This window comes from Etheostoma cragini, chromosome 7, assembly GCF_013103735.1.
Source record: "Etheostoma cragini isolate CJK2018 chromosome 7, CSU_Ecrag_1.0, whole genome shotgun sequence".
Lineage (NCBI taxonomy): Eukaryota > Metazoa > Chordata > Actinopteri > Perciformes > Percidae > Etheostoma > Etheostoma cragini.
The window spans coordinates 23659456-23676084 of record NC_048413.1 but is presented as its reverse complement, the minus strand read 5'-3'; the positions used below and the strand labels follow the sequence as shown (position 1 = coordinate 23676084).

The 16629-nt window shown below is 39.3% G+C and overlaps 1 protein-coding gene and 2 long non-coding RNA genes across 4 annotated transcripts in view; 1 reads left to right on the top strand and 2 right to left on the bottom strand.

Moving 5' to 3' along the window:
* Positions 1-849: 849 nt before the first annotated feature.
* On the bottom strand, positions 850-3080 carry LOC117947258. Its single transcript, XR_004657201.1, has 2 exons — positions 1792-3080; positions 850-1636 (listed from the first exon to the last, which is right to left on the bottom strand). It is a non-coding gene; the product is annotated as an uncharacterized LOC117947258 (long non-coding RNA).
* Positions 1924-16629, top strand: part of LOC117947257 — a 24683-nt gene continuing 9977 nt past the window's right edge. The window contains exons 1-2 of the long non-coding RNA XR_004657200.1: positions 1924-1933; positions 9647-9648. This is a non-coding gene — a long non-coding RNA (uncharacterized LOC117947257). The remainder of the gene's footprint in view (positions 1934-9646; positions 9649-16629) is intronic.
* plxna1a (plexin A1a) overlaps positions 6511-16629 on the bottom strand; it is a 239102-nt gene continuing 228983 nt past the window's right edge. For both annotated transcript variants that reach the window (XM_034875903.1, XM_034875904.1), the window contains exons 29-33: positions 15960-16150; positions 12888-13057; positions 11687-11899; positions 9268-9418; positions 6511-6760 (exon numbers count right to left, since the gene is read on the bottom strand). In XM_034875903.1, coding sequence (XP_034731794.1) covers positions 6665-6760; positions 9268-9418; positions 11687-11899; positions 12888-13057; positions 15960-16150 — 821 coding nt within the window. In that variant the 3' untranslated portion in view covers positions 6511-6664. The remainder of the gene's footprint in view (positions 6761-9267; positions 9419-11686; positions 11900-12887; positions 13058-15959; positions 16151-16629) is intronic.

Sequence of the window (16629 nt, the reverse complement as noted above, 5' to 3'; positions counted from 1 at the left end):
TCTGTTGCTAGAAATGCCAGTTTTCCAGGTATTTGGTTCTAAACCGCAGTACTGGAGGAATTAAAATGTTGGTTGACTGACTGAGAGACAAGCATTTCCTACCTCAGAACCTGAAACCAAACTCACCAAAGTGCCAGCATGGCTAAAAAGAACATGGAAAGACAGGAACTAGAAAATGCGTACAAAACAAAGTACAAAACAAAGTACAGCCATATTTAGGCCTATACCTCATCACCATCCATTGTATCTTGGTGTATTTTCTATCCCACAGATATTGCATTTTTTGAGATTTATGATGGTCGGTCTGTCTTGAAAGATTTACAGTATATGCAAAATAAATGGAACAAGGAGATTCTGAGGCACATTTTCTATCACATCATTACTGCGACATAGCACACATGTCTGACAGTGTCATTTAGGGATTCGCTGTTCTGGCACACACTGGGACAATTTCAGTCTTTTGATTGTATTGTACTGTGGTTGTACTCTTAAAAACTGAGCTTTGAATCTTCCTGGCTCACTTTAGGAAGCAATTTCTGTCAGGAAAAGTCTGCAAAGTAAAGGCTTACTTTAATTATTTTCACTTTCTTATCCTTGTTAATGTCCTAATTCACATCACTGTAGTGAAAAAATAGAGGGGAAGTCAAACACAAGCAGTAGTTTTTGCTTTACCAGAATGCATAGAGTACAATCTTATTTAAGCCTCATATACACTGCTTTTGAAGTTCTCTTGTGGTGGCGTGCACTTAAGATAAACCTAAAACTTGTTACAACTTTCAAATCCATAACTTTAAAAGGGTATACTCTATAAGGATGGGGAAGGGGAATAAAAACATCAGACGAGACAGATTTAGCAAAAAACATGTTTAATCTCTCCTTGATGCGTGTCTATTTACACGTAATAAATCTGCAAAATAGGAAAGAGCAGGATATTTACACGGGCGTGAAACAGCCAAAACCTGTCACAGCAGCTTCAAGTCTGAAACTCTTAAAAAGGTATCAGAATTCATAAAGTATTAAAACTCTTTAAGATATTTTTTTCCTTTCTTCTTTAATCTGTGTGAAGGTTGTTTTTTATGTCCTATGCGCCTTCTCTGAAATGTACTTTAATCAAAGTGAACCCAGCAGGTGAGGAAGCTGGAGAGAACTGGAGGAATGAGGAACTTGCAGTAACTTGAGTGTTGCGGTGTGGAGAGTGATCAAAAATGGGACACGAGGGGAAGTATAAAGGTTGTGCATTGGTGTGTCTATATGGGTCTGAGGTGGTGTCACATTGGAGGGTGCGGCCCATACTGAAAAATAAGTCAGTTTCCAAACACTTAGAATAGATTTGGAAATGCCTTTTAGAATATCCCAAACATGTCGTGGGCTCCTAATTTATCTATTTATGTTTTAATAGAAACAGTTTTGGGAAATTCACAGCATTGGATGAGAAAATTGATACCACTCCCATGTCTGCCGCTAAATTTTAACCTAGAGCTAAGCTACGGTTAGCTCAGCAGAAAGATGCATGCATAACAGCTAGCCTGGCTTTGTTCAAAAGTAAAACAAATGTGATAATACATAAGGTATAAATTAGCTAGCTATGTGTTGCTTGTAGGTGCAGTATTTGTTATTTGAAAAAAGAAAATGTTACCTTCTGACAGTAACGCCAGCTGTTTTCCCCTGCTTTCAGTCTTTATGCTATGGAAAGCAAACTGTATCATGGCTTCATTTTCACACTTTACAGACAGATATACGAGGCATTGATCTTCTACCGAAGTCAACTGGCTAGAAAGTGAATAAGCACACTTTCCTTTTTTGTTTTAGAGAGTGAGTTAATACGTGTCTTACGTCTGTATGTTAAGAGCAGAGCTGGAATCAGGACGCAGTTACCTTAGCTCAGCTTAGCATAAAGACTGACAGCAGTGGTGAGGCAAAGTGAAAAACTGAAGTAAGGAGTTTTAGTTCGGTCCACTCTTTCTAAAACCACAATATACGTTTACATTATGTAAAGGTTAACTAAGATTGCTTAGTCAGCTTTAGACAGTTGGTTGACTCAACCAGGCTAGCTCTTTCCTTTTTCATGCCAGCTTGGCTAAACGTTCTGACATGAGATTGGTATGAATCTTTTCATCTCAGTCTGGGAAAGAAAGCCAATGAGCATATTCATATTTTGTAAGTTCAAAATACATCTTAAATGATTGTTGTCAAAATGTATATTTAAATATATTGATTTGAAAGACAAAAGGCATCATTTTCAGTATGGGAGAGGGGCCGACAAGGCACAGTGAACAGTTATGTTTGGTCAATCTCTCCCTCCACCTCTTTCCTTCTCAACCTCCACCCTCGTCCTTCATCACTGTCTTTTTAATGTGGAAGTCGAACGCCGTTGCAACGGAATGGAAAAATGAAGTGGTACCATAGCCTTCAAAGTATTTCCTCCGCACTGCCCAAGTCTTTTCATCTTTTGCCCCAACAAGTGCTGAAGCAGAAAACAAGAAGCAAAACTAAGTAACAGAAGCACCAGAGACCAAGTGGGCCTTCTTGGTGGTGCAGCACTTTTTTTTTTTTTCTCCATACTTCGCTAACTAAGCCTCATTACTATTTCAACATCACTAATGTCATTTTCACACATCTTCTTCAAAAGAAAAATTAAGCGAGTCAACAGTCAAACATCAATACAGTGGTCCACATCATCAGACTGTTTCAGTCAATCTTTCAAATTAAACAGAATGTGTAAACGAGTGCCTGTACACGGAAGTAACATCGCCTCAATTTCACTATTCATCAAGCATAAATACAAACAGTTCAATGACGGGGTATTTAAATGACTATGGCGGAGTGCTTGGGTCATTTTGTGGAAGAACGGAAAAGAAGATGGATCAGAGAAATGCTCTTGTCCCAGAGTTGTTCTCCTGATGTAGATGAATAAAGCTTTGGTCAGCAGTCCTGTATGTTGTTTTACCCTGTGTAGATCAGTGGTTCAAGTATTGTAACACATACAGTACGTTTCATTCTGTTCAGACACACATTTGCTGTCAGATAAAAACACAACATCTAAGAACTACACGCTAATATATATATATATATATATATATATATATATATATATATATATATATATATATATATATCTGGATTTTTAAAGGGTTTCATAACAATCCAAACTATATCAAGGGTAATTTACTCTTTTCAAGAGTTTTTATTTGACAGCAGCAATGTGTTTGACATGGTGGCATGAGGATAGGTCCAAAAGAAGGAGATGGCTTTAAAATTTGCTAAAGAATTCAGTTAAGTCTAAGTTTGACTTTTTTTTCACTTCCATAAAGTGACCGTCCCACTGTCAGCCATGTTAGAGGCCTTCAGTGCTTGGGCAACGAGGGAGAGAAGAAATATTGTTCACTTTTGGCAGATAGCTGGAAAAATATAGTTCAATGTTCAAGTTCAATTTAGTACTCTGATCAATTTTTAGACTAGCATGTTAGCTAGCTAAACGCCTCGTCTGCAGTAACTAACAGCTAACATGTTGCTAGTACTTATAGCAGTGACTCATTGTTAAAGTGTAACAGTAAATTATAATATAGGTTATTTCAAAGTCATTCTTATTAAAACTTAAAATAATTTGCCATTTTAAAACTTAGATTGGAAGGATTGCTGCCCAGAGACAACTAATTGCACAGTCCCACCAATTCCAAACAAGTCAACGTATCAACGGTGTGCTATGATTTCTTACGAATGTACAGCGACAGGTCAACCGTAGGCAACAGGTGGTAGTGACAGTTAAGTTCAGACACCAAAAGGTGACTGTTAAACGGTAACCAGTCACAATTGGGTGACGAGAGTCATTAGTACATACGAAATATGCACAATTCAAAGTATATTATTACAGATAAATTCTATTATTATGTGTGTGTTTATATATACATTGACTGTAGATTTTCATTCTAAGCTAAACTATTTTGCAAGTGTGTAAGGCATGTTTGAGCAGCACGGAATAAAATATGCTGCTTATCGCAATCATAATTACGATCTTGTTTACAATTGCAATGTTTTTTCCGTGTTGGCTTTTTAAAAGTAATAAATCCTTTAGCATGTGAATGCGTTGACAGAGAACCCGACATTTATTTTACTACTCCAATATCGGCACGTTTTGAGGCCATGGAGAGTGACAAAAGGGATAGATATAAAAACTGTCTGTCAGACGTATTCTTTGTGTTTAAACGCATTTTAGGAGTTTGAGCCACTGGATTTTCCTTACGAGCAGCGATCCCTTCAATCACAACAATCCATCACCAAGATTGAATGACTGGAGAAAGAAAGACACAGGTTGGAAATAACTGGGATCTTTCAGTTTCCTCTTCTCAAACTGGGGCTCAGACTGTCTAAGTATAGGGTCTTGGACAAGCGAAAACAATAACTCAGAGGGGTTATAGTAAGTTTTAATTTGAGAGAAACCTGCCCGGCCTATCACACCAGCCCTGGCCTGCAAGGTTCCTGATGCATCTGCAAAGCTCTGTGCTATCTGAACTGGACTGAAACAAAAGTCCTTTCCACTCTGTCACAGTGGAAAAATCTGAGGGAAGCGCTGTTGAGGAAGAAAAAGAAAATCATTTTGAGGCATCCCTCACATTGTTCTAAAATGTGCATTTGATGCATTTTAACCTACTTTTTTGTCACCCTTTAAAAAAAAAAAAAATCTATTTGCTTTCAAACCAATCAAACAGGGATAAGTTGAAGAGTCCGGAAGTTGTTGAAATGCCTCGTCTGGTGCTTCTTGTAGAATGGAATACAACACATTTGTACACTCATAAGAGTGTACAAATGGTACTTGTCTATGAATGCATGTTTTTTGAAGCACTACAAGTTAATGTGGAGCAGGAAAATTTGAATTTTCTTTTTTTTTTTTTACCCCTTTAAAACGAAAAAAAGAGATAGGCCTTCAACTGGTACAAAACACATACATAAATCAAGCTACATTTCATTATATTTGTCAAAAACCACATTCACATTTCAAAAGTGGCACCTTTAGCTTTACTGTCTTTACTGCAGACTAGAAAACAAGCAAAAAATTTAACAATACTTTTTCACCTTTTTCTGCCCATCAGAACTGTCCTTCATTTCGAAGGGCACATCTCCTAAACTTTTTTTCAGACAAGAGGAGAAGTCCAGAAATTAAGAACAAGAAGTTATGGAGCACGGTGTGTGCCAGGGTTCAACTGTTGAAATGTCTGCCTACTGCCTTTCTAGTTGTCTGCTACCACAGCACGAGGCTGGCTTCCACAGGAATGATTTTTGTCTCACCTAAAATCAGCTGAGCAAGCCTCGATGTATTTGGTGTCTCTAAAACAAACACAAAAGCACTGTAGGTTGGTTGGCTCACAGACATCACTTGTCTTTTTACTACCTTCTGGGCCAAAGATGTAGCACACAATGATCCCATGACCTCATCAAATATATAAACTGTCATTCATATATGTATGTTGCCATCTACCTATTTTTAAACTCTCACTTTCAGTCACTTAGCATGACAACATTATCATCGTAGCACATTTCATCTAATGAAAAGAAGTCTCTTTGCACTAAACAACATTCAAAGTAAAACATGGCACAAGACGACTTTTCACTTTGTGTTTTCATAATTTTTCATCTTGGAAATATCAAATCCTCTTGTCAAATTTATCTTTTGTACATTAAAATGGAAAAACATGTTTTTTTTAAACTTTTCATTTGTTAAAAAAAGGTTTGTATTTATATATCTATATATTCATATATCCTCTTCTCTCGTTTGATTCAACTTTGTTGTGCAAATTCAGCAGTAACACAAGTGGCACAGCACTGGGGAGAGTGGGCAGTTGGGGGAGAGAAAAGAAAACAGAAACAAATGCAAATAAACTCAAATAATGAGTTCTGAAACTGAAAATGTCCTTTGTTGGACTATAGTTGAGTACTTGTTAAGAGAGAGAGTCAGTACTGGAGGAAGAGTTTCCCTGCAAAGTCCCTTTGCCTAGTTGCCATGCAGTGGCTTCAGCCTACGTGTTGCCTAGCATCCACCCTGCTGTAGTGTCTTTGAGCAACACACTGAATCCATACCAGCTCCACGGCTGCTGCTCTGTAAGCTGTCCCTAACCCCTTACCTCTCTGTGAAGGACGCAAACAGAAAAGACATATTCCTTACAGGGATCAAGTATCACAATGATATATCCTGGATTTGTATTGGCTCACGGTCTGAACTGTAGCCTTGGTCACCAATGTGCATGTACCGGTCCTGATTGTGGCCAAAGTACCCAACTGCTGCACCTGTAGGACTCCAGATGTGATGAGGACCTTGATGAAAAATAAACGCTCTCCAGAGCTCAGGTCCATATTGGCTGGAGACTAAGGGTGTGCCTAATTTGGTTGTGAAGGGGCATGGTTTGGTGGCTCAGAGAAAACAAAAAGCCAACCCGGCCGGCAGGGCCGTACTTTCCAAACTCTACTGTCTCTCCAGTGTGCGGCTGCTCCTGCTGGGTACTTGTGTCCTTTGCAGTCTTTTTTTCCGCTGCTGTTTGTTGTTGTTTGTGAGGGTGATAATGACGGACTTCAAACGTCCAGGGTCAAAATTTCACGGGCGACAAAGGTTGTCAGGGAAGGCGTGTTGATTGGCCAGTTCTCCCCCTAGCCGAGGCGTTCGATTAGCCGGTCCTCAGCTAGCCAGCGCCATGGTGTCGATGACCTGCTCCAGCTTGCCGCGTAGCCGCTGTCTGCGCGACTGCTCGTCCTTCTGTAACGCCGACAGGATCTGGACACAAATGTGGAGAAAGCTTACAATACAAGAAGATACACGGTATGTTTATTGTGTGTTTATGAGCAATGTGTTGCCATTTTGTTTCTCTCCAATGCTCAAGATGAATTTCTCCTATAGGAGACAATAAAGGCTTATCTTATCTCATCATACTATTTCCCTTCTGAACCCTAAATGTGTTGATGCTCAGACACGGCAACGCTTTTTTGAAGAAAAATGATGCTAGTTTCAGTTTCCCTGTTAGTGATGACATTTTAAACTGATCCTGACAACATGGACATGGTGGTCGGGGCAGGTGTTAGGGCTGTGGGAGGTCTATAATGGCATGTTAATAAGACACCAACACATACTCCCAGTGGCCATTAGATTTGACAATGGAGGGAGGATCTGGTGCAGTGTGTGGATTAAATACCCAATTTATGTGGGCATTTGTGTTTGTGGTGCATCATTCTGGTTCACGTGTGTGTGTGTATGTGTGTGTGTATGTCCATTAGCATGTGTATGTGAGCATGTTAAGCTAGTCCGTATGTATTTATGCCTGTGTGTGTATCTGTGTGTTTGTGCGTTTAAGGTTAGGGTATGTGTTAGAGGCGATGGGGACGGTGCAGCTGCCTACATCTGGATAATAGGCTGTAATGAAGGGGAGCAGTTGGTTTGAAAGGAGCCAGCTGCAACCAGCCAGCATAACTACTGTAATATTTTTTGCTATGGCGGGATGGCGGGGAGGAAGGAGGGTAGGGGAAGAGAAGAGGATGAGGCGGCATATAGTTATCTATAAGGGAATGGAGAAGGAGGGTAAGTCAAGGGCGGGATTAACCCCGATGAATTATGGGAGCAGAATGTAAAAGGATGTACAGGAAGGCAAACAGTAACCAGCACTTCTACAACTCACTATTTAACATGTTCTATCTCGTTTGTTTAATCCTTAAAAAAACAACATTCAAACACTTTGGCTGTCCTTTTTCTTGGCCAGTGCAGTGACTTTCTACGAGTCTTGTTGTCACTGTGAGGTTGCCAGGCAACCAGCTGAAACTCCAGGAAGCCAAAGTGTCCGGCCAAGAAAATTAAAAGCACAGATTGTTGTTTGTCCAATTTGGTTTCAGAGGGACAGATATACATGTGGCATCAATCCTCCCACTCAATTTCCCAAATGTTCAACTAAGATATAGATGCAGGCGCCATCTTGGAAAACATGACCAGTCGAACCACAAAAGAATTGAACGCTACTGTCTTTATAAGCTGTCTTTTTGATAAACGGTCTGTACACTTACAAAGTTCTCAATGCTTTGGTTTACATGTAGGACCCCCATTATACTACTGCTGCTATTTTGACCCTTGTTGGTGTAAAATAGTGATTTACACTATGCCCCCGAAAGCTGACGTTATAAGCTAATCACCGGTTTGTGCTAGCTTGTTTCAAGCTACAGACACATTTGATTAGCAGGGAAAACATATCCCCGAGAGCGGTTGACTCGTTACACACGTGTTATTAACCCCTAGGTTCATTTTGTGCAGGAAAAATCCTTTAAGATTTATTGGGATCTCCAGAAGCTTGGCCATAGCCACAGCTAGTCCGCCCAAACGTGTGCATCTATACATTGCAGTGCATAATTACATTAACAACAATCACAATCACAAAACAACATTCAATACATTACAGAAACAATGTTCACAAAAATAATAACAGAGATATAACAGCATTCAACTCAACACAACACAGAACCTAGTTTAAATTATTCACAGAAGGTGGAAATAAGAACATGACATGAATCAGTGATGGTCCTACCAAACAAAAACCTTTCAGAGATTGCCAGCATTTATTAAATATTAGCTGTTGCAGAGCATGTTGCATTCATGAATTACTCAAGAGAAATAAGTTTGAAATAGTCCAGTGGTTTTAGTGTGATCATGGAATTAGCCGGGTTTTCAATGTGTGTGAAACAGGAAATGTCCTTTATAGTACACACTGTTTCTCTTGTGATGTTCACATTAATAGATTGAGTTTATTATAATAACTATTATTATAAACATAATACATGTAGAGTTGCTTGGCAACTTCACGGTAACGATAAGACTCTCTGGAGGTAGTTTCATATTTGGTGTATGAAGAGAAGCATGGTACTGATTGACACACACACACACACACACACACACACACACACACACACACACACCCCTACCTCCTGGTTTGTACAGAAATGATGCGTTTTACTCGACCAGCAGCAGATGTAGGATTCTGTACATGCCGGTCTCTTCTAATGAAGCTCCATTAGCTTCATAATGTGTTAAGCTCATGCTTTAATGTGAATCCTAACGGTGATAATACCTTCCAGCCCATACCAATGTGGGATGATTATCAGTGTAATTGAATGAAAATGACCTCATGGCATTAGTCAAAATTAGTAAAGGGGAAAAGACACAGCACACCCTGCTGCCGAGTAATTACATAAAAAACACTCTTTAGCATTCTCTTCGATTCTATTCCATGTGCGGTGGGAGCTCACCTCGTCTTTGTATTTGATGATGTAGGAGTAGATCTCGTGCAGTGCAGACATACTGTTGAACTGGCTGAGGTGTAGGCGGGACTGCTCTGCCAGGTACGCACTCATGTCCTGATCACTGATGGCTGGCATACGGGAGATATCGGAGTAATACCTAGAGGAAAAGTCAGACAGAGTTTTACCCACTGCACCACTGGAATTCCATTGTTAAATACTTTGAATGCAAACAGTGGCAGCTGGTGACCAGTCTTCCCGCTGGGGGATTAACTGATACATTTCTATGCAGTACTTAGCTGATGTTTCAGTATCTTGTTCAAAGACACTTAGACGGGACAAATACACATGTGAGGGCAAACATGTATAGCCAAACACACTGGAAGAGTAGTGCACGGTATAATTCAGTAACATATATATTGTTTGACTAGTTTTTAATGGATTGTAGTAAAACTATTTAAAGGGAAAGGGAGGGATATTTCTTTGCATTTGCTGAGGGGTAGGTACATTTCTGGGACTGTCCTCCCCCTAAACCAAAGAACCTATAGGTTGCTTATACTAGGAGCTTATTGCAACCAACATTTACGTTTATTATAGCTGCCACCTCTTATGGCCGTAGTAATTATGACCAGAGCAAAGGAGTCAGGGGACGTAGTAAGTAAGAGCGTCAAAGTCTGCATTGGGAGGAGGTCGTCGTGGATGGATGGGTCAAATAAACACACTTTGAGATTGCATTGAATAATTTTGACATATGTAACTTAACTTGCAAGTTAAGTACATAACTATGTTAGATTAAATTATGTTACGTACATATATAAAATAAGAATGTTTAACGGACATACCTTTTTTAACCAAACCAATGATCTTTTCCTACACCTATCCAAACTGGTGAAAATACTGTGCTCAAGCCCATCAGCAGCGACAGAGCTGCCGTGTGCGTCCAGTCCACACATTCACTGGCTGTAATAACTGTTTATTTTGATGCTCTCGGTTTACAAATGGAGGGAATCAGTACCCATCCCAATCATTTTCATACACTGTCTGATCATAAATGAGCGTAAACTTGCACTTATTGAGGTCCATCTGATCAGAGCAACAACAACCTTCACATTATCGACTCAGCGGTGTTGACCACTGCAGCTGAGTAACATGTCCAAAGAAAGTGAGGCAGTCAGAAAACAATACAGTATATTAAAAAATCTACTAATATTGAGCTGTACCCAGACCTGTTATAAGAATCCATATCTCATCCACCATAAGGTTTACTGCAGCAGGGCAGGCTTGGGTTGAGTGTCGTTAGGAGGCATAATAGAAAACAAGGTTTAACTGCACCTAATTAACCATCACCAATAAATTCTTATCTCATACTGCCTCCAAATACTCCCTGCAAGCATCTGTAGCACAAAAAATAGGCCTTGAACCAGGATAATTGTCTGCTCTTCTGTTTTTGCTTCTGAGTGCTGCAGCAGCCAGAGAGAGGGGAGAATGCGCGGTGGCCGTATCATTTGCTTTTGAACTAACATAGTTGAATCCAATTATTTAGTTTTATACACCATTTTTATCGCTAGCAGTTTATATTGTCTGCTCATGGCAATCTGGGTATGAGGAAAAAATCTGTTATCTTGGGTGCCCAAATAGCTTAGTTGGTAAAGCAGGCGCCCATATACCGAGCTTAGCTACTCAACGCAACGGGCCGGGGTTTGACTCCGACCTGCGGGCTTTTGCTGCACGTCATTCCGCCCCTTTCCCTTCCCTTCAATGTCTTCATCTTTCTTTTCAAAAATAAAGGCCGAAAATGCCCTCTCAAAAAAATCTTAAAAATCCGGTCTCTTTCAACAACTCTAAAACATCAACACAAGGTCTGGGAGGAGCTGCAATTCACATCGCCAAAGCTACTTAAAGACTATTGGACTCTTACACATCAGCAGAAAGAATGATTGTGGTGATGCGTAACTAATCTTGAGTTTAGTTGAAGTTAAAAAAAGATGAAGGGTGAACCAGAGGAAATTTTTTCAGCTAGCCTTTTTCTTGGTATTACAGATATTATGTACTCTGTGTACACTGTATTTCATATGCATGAGCCTGGAGCAAGCTGTAATTACAGTATATGGTTTGTTTGCGCTCATTTAATTAAACTGTGTACTCTGAGTCCAGTAAAAAAATATTCAAATGCTAGCAGCAGAAAAAGTTGAAACCTTTTATGTTCTCAGTGTCTCACAGTTGTTTTTAGCTTAGTAGTTTGGGAAGTGTAATTACTTTAATTTCTCCAGCGCACTTTTCTTTGAAGACAGCTTTTACTAATTAGTCAACCTTCCCAGCTTCCAACAACTCATATGGATCTTTTCCACTAAGCAACTGTGGAGATGCTGTTTTTTTTTTTTTTAGTTTAATATTGATTTGAACATTTCTGCGTTGAACTTTGACTTACCTTTCTACCCAGTTCTTGTAGTTGGGTATGTCTTTAGCATAGAGCAGCTTATTTGAAGGTGAGTCTTTTCCTAGTTTGTGCTCTGACGTTGAACAGGAGTCCATGAAGGTCTGGGCCACCACAGACAGACACGCGTCCGTGATACTGTTCTTATGGATGTCAAATACAAACTGGGGGTTCTTGATGACGTTCACCCAGAACCGCAGAGGAAGACTGTAGCCAGAACACAGAATAGACACTTTGTAAACACATAATTAACCATAAAAACGTTGTGTATTAAAACATAATTTGAAGCTATTGAGTGCTTTGCTTGCTTAATTTTGTTTTTTTATAGTCTTGCTCAGTAAGCCCCATGGTCCCTTAGGCAATGTAGCAGCTTACAGGTAGTGTGTAATTGGTCACAACTTCATAAAGAAGTTCACCTAAATTCTTTGCAACTATAACATTTTAATGAAATAAACACAAATAAATAATTTATGGAAAACATATTGCAATTCCAGTCTGAAGATGTTATTAATTCATCCAGTAAATTATAACCAAGCATGAGACATAGCAACTGTTTAAATTCTTTATGAATTTTGCAGACCTGGATTTATTCATTTAATACAATACGTTTTTCTGCAGTGTTGTGGACAAACGTATTCACTTTCCAGAGAGTATTTAACATTATCTAAATCAGAAAAATGATCCAAAACATTCAAAATGTATTCTAGCAGGGCTGCAGGTTTTATTATTAATTATCATCTTGATTTTTCCTTGAACAATCAGTTATTTGTTTGTTCAATAAAAAGTCAGAAAATATTGAAAAATGGCCATCAAAAAGTCCAAGGTAATGTCATCACATCCTCTTTTTGGTCGACAAACACTCCAAAACTTAAAGATATTCATTTTAACTATTACAAAAGACGAAGTAAAGCAACACATTTACTCATTTGAGAAGCTGGAACCAGGCGATGTTTGACATTTTTTCTTTTAAAAAATGACTAAAACACATGTATTTAAAAGCCACCAAATATCTACCAACGTTACATTTTTGTACTAAGGCTAGGGAGAGACTCTAATGCAAAGGTCATGAGACCAAACTTGAAGATCTTGAAGAGATGACATTTTCATTGGACTGAATGGGGGTGCTATCTTGGAACAATATCCAGATCCCATAATACTGTACATCCATGGTAATTATTTGAACTCCCTAACTTACCAGTTGCTCTTCCAGGTATGTCGTACGTCGTAGTCTGTGATGGAGTGTTTGTCAGCCTGCTCGTCCAGGAAGTCGAACATGTACTTGATGGCCAGCGGCAGCGCGCTGCCTCTGTGGGCCGTGCTGAAGATAGTCTCAAACAAGTCATCCACAAATTTCTGTAGTGTACCCTGAATGGAAAGACAAGGATAGCGAGAAAACAAGACATTTGTTAGGATTTATTTAAGATTTAGTTTGCTTTTATGTTGTTATTTGAATGGTTCTCTTAACTGTTTTAATATGGAATTGAGTTTAGTGTTGTTTTAATCTTTAAATGTATTCTATGGACATTTATATGCTAGGTGTTTGTGATCAAGTTTGGTTGGTTTGGATGGCAGCACTTACATTGTCATGTAACTTTTAGGATGTGTTAATTAAACCTTGAACCTTGAATGCAAGTTGACATGTTATATAACCAGCATGAGAAGGTCATTATACATTGCACTGCAATCATTAATGGTCTTAAACCTTAAGATTTTAAATTGTTATAGCAGACATTGGAATCTTATGACTGACAAGCTTTGTGCAGGCACAGTTGTTTGTCTCTGATTCCTTTTGAATTTTTTTTCCAGTGATATTGCCTTATTATTTTTTAGAGGCTTTATTGTTTTATTACTTAAGTTGATTTTGATCGCTTGTGTTCAGCATTCTTGTGCTGGTACTTATGATCACCATCAAAAACACTTTAAAGTTTTTTTTTCAAAATTGTATATGTTTGTTTAAAATCTACTTGTAAATTACTGTAGAAGAGAAGAAGAACATCTAATGAAATCTCAGAGAGAAGGAACATTAGAGGATGGCAATAAACCTAGTTTCAATGTGACAGAACATGTGTTCAATTCCCAGCCACTTGTATCCGCAGCACCTAAATGGGCCATAAGTGAGTGGATTTTTAGTATGAATGGCCCCATAGGGAATCACAGTTATAAACTCCACTTTGTGACTGCCTCAATCTACAGAACAAACAGGAACCCCAGCTCTTGGATTTGGATCGTGCATTCCTCCAATGACAATGCTTCAACATAATCACATCAAATGTAGCTAAATGAATTTTGTTAACAACACATTTGTTTCCCAGACTTCTCCATCTGGCAGAATCTATTACTGAGAAAATGTTTGGGGATGGTATTTAGTCAGCCATTGCGAAATGGAACAGGAATGAATTCTGTCCCAGTCGCGGATCAATGTACTGATATCTGCATAGACGAGAAGGCTGGGAAGACAGACGCAGAAACACAGCCATGGAGAGACAGGGACAAGATGAGCTTCTCAATTGCATTTGCCTCTGTTTTTTCATCATGCATGGCCTCTTTAATCCCTCAACAAATTACGTGTCTCCTGACACCTCCTGTATCTGCCTCCCTGCACTATGCACCACACGCTCAGCTTTTATTAATCTGTTTTTTCTTATGACCACTGGAAATTGAAAAGGCGGCCCACTTGTAACTGCTGCCCATTGCTATATTTCCCTCCCCCCTTACATCTAGGCTAGAGAAAATGAAATGAGAGACACTGAAGGCAGAAAGGAAAGATAGCTGGATACGGCAAGGATCCAAAATGTAGGGAAATATATGTCTGTTTATCCCTGTGAGGGTGTTTATGTATGTGTGTATACAATGGCTCACCAGTCTGGTCTAAAAAATGAACAAGCTTCCATAATAATATACTACAATACAATATACTCTTTCAAACCATCTCACCCACATTAGTTACCTTAAACTCTTACCTCCTCCAGATAAAGCTGACTCTAAACCAGACCCGGGCATCTTACGGCCCGCGGGCCACATCTGGCCTTTTGTGCGTCCCTGTCCCGACCGCATGAGGCCAATCATAAATTACAAAATAAATGTCAAAAATATCTATGTCGAGTGTGCAATACAACAGTGCTGCTTTTGTTTTGAAAAGCGTTATTTGTATTACTTCCGTGTGGAGGTATGCGGGTATTTATATTACTTATATAAATAAGTATTTCTCTACGGAAATTAAAGGTAAAGCCGTGTGCTTAATCTGTGGAACACAGGTTGCTGTATTTAAAGATTATAATTTGAATCGCCACTACACGACAAAGCACAAGGATAAATACCGGTATCTGTCTGATGAAGAGCATGCAAGGGAGGCTGATGCGTTGATGGTAAAACTGCAAACCCAAAATAAATATTTAAGGATTTAGAGTTTAAATAAAACCCTAAAAAGCAATCTGCTTCTGTATAAAGTTAAGTTAGGTTAAATACAATTATTATTATTATTATTATTTATCTTACGGTATATCAACATTTTATTGAAATATTGTTGATGTGGCCCTCCAGCAGTGCTCAGGTTGCTCATGCGGCCCCCGGTAAAAATGTATTGGCCATCCCTGCTCTAAACCCAGCTGAAGTGAATAGAACTTGGCTGGTCTTGCTGCCACCTTTCCTATCTGGACGTTTAACAGTAAGCAGGTTTCTGCCTAAGTCTCAGGCTTGCCAACTCGCACACTAAAAAATTCTGCAAATGGTTAAAAATATTGCACCATATCTGGTCTTCAACTAGCCAAAAACAGCTTGTGTGACTCCACTTTTCATTGCCCTAAACTGGCTCCTTCTTGCCGATTCCAAGTTCAAGTCAATAATGCTTGCCTAAAAAGGGGCCACTTACATGGCAGCAATTTCCACTCATTTCGTTTTAGGAAATCTGAATCCAAATTATTTTCCTATGTGACAACTATCACTTTGGACAAAAGTCTAATAAATTAATGTAAATGTAAAATGTATGTTTCATTACCTGAAATAGAAATTCCTTGAATTGTGTGTACAGTTAAGTCTTCATTTAAACCTGCAGACTTTCTGTACTACTAGTTTCCTCTCCCATCAAATAGGTGAGGTGGATCCTTTTGTCTTAAAGAGATGATGATGCTGTAAATATTCCATTAGTCTGTGCTTTAGTGATGAGCTTCGGTGTTCCCCAATGGTTATATGTGCAGAGTTTAAGATTTTTCACCATGACTGGAATAAACTTTTGAAAGACTGGCATGTAGTTTACTCCTTTTTGTCTTACTTTTGTAGCTAGCAGTCTGGTCAGGTAGATCTCAGAGACCATCTTGCTGCCTCGGTCGCCCTCCCTTTGGTCCGAGTGGTCGTGGTTCTTCACCAGATGCCACAATTTGGTTCCGCTCTCCAGGTCAGGGGTGATCATGGGTGTTCGGGATCGTAGACTATCTGGACTACTGGCTGTCCTCAGCATACTCTCTAAAGCCACAAACACAAAACAGATTATTTGGAAGAACTATGTCAGCTTTTGCAAGAAACTTTGTGATTCAGTGAACAAAAAAAGGCTGATTTCCCGTATCAGAGCCCAATTTTACAGTTTGAAAAACCAGCAAATATTGCAGCCTATTCATCTCCTTCTCACAGGTTACATATATATATACACTAGAAGTAAAAATGTGTGGAATATCATTACCTGACAGGTTAGTTACCTAATTGACCAATAATGACCCAAAACTCAGCAAATTTCCTACATTCTTCTCTCTCTTTTACAGACTGTGACTCACACTCCCCCTCCCTTTTTCCCTAGCATCTATGTCTGCTTCATTATTCATGGCGTGAGTGTCGAAGTTGATTAGAGAAAAGCAAGGAGATGCATATCTATGACTTTTCCATTTAGCATGGAGAGGGGAAAAGCAACCAGGCAGGGGATGTGCACGGGGTGGGGGGCTGGGGGGGGG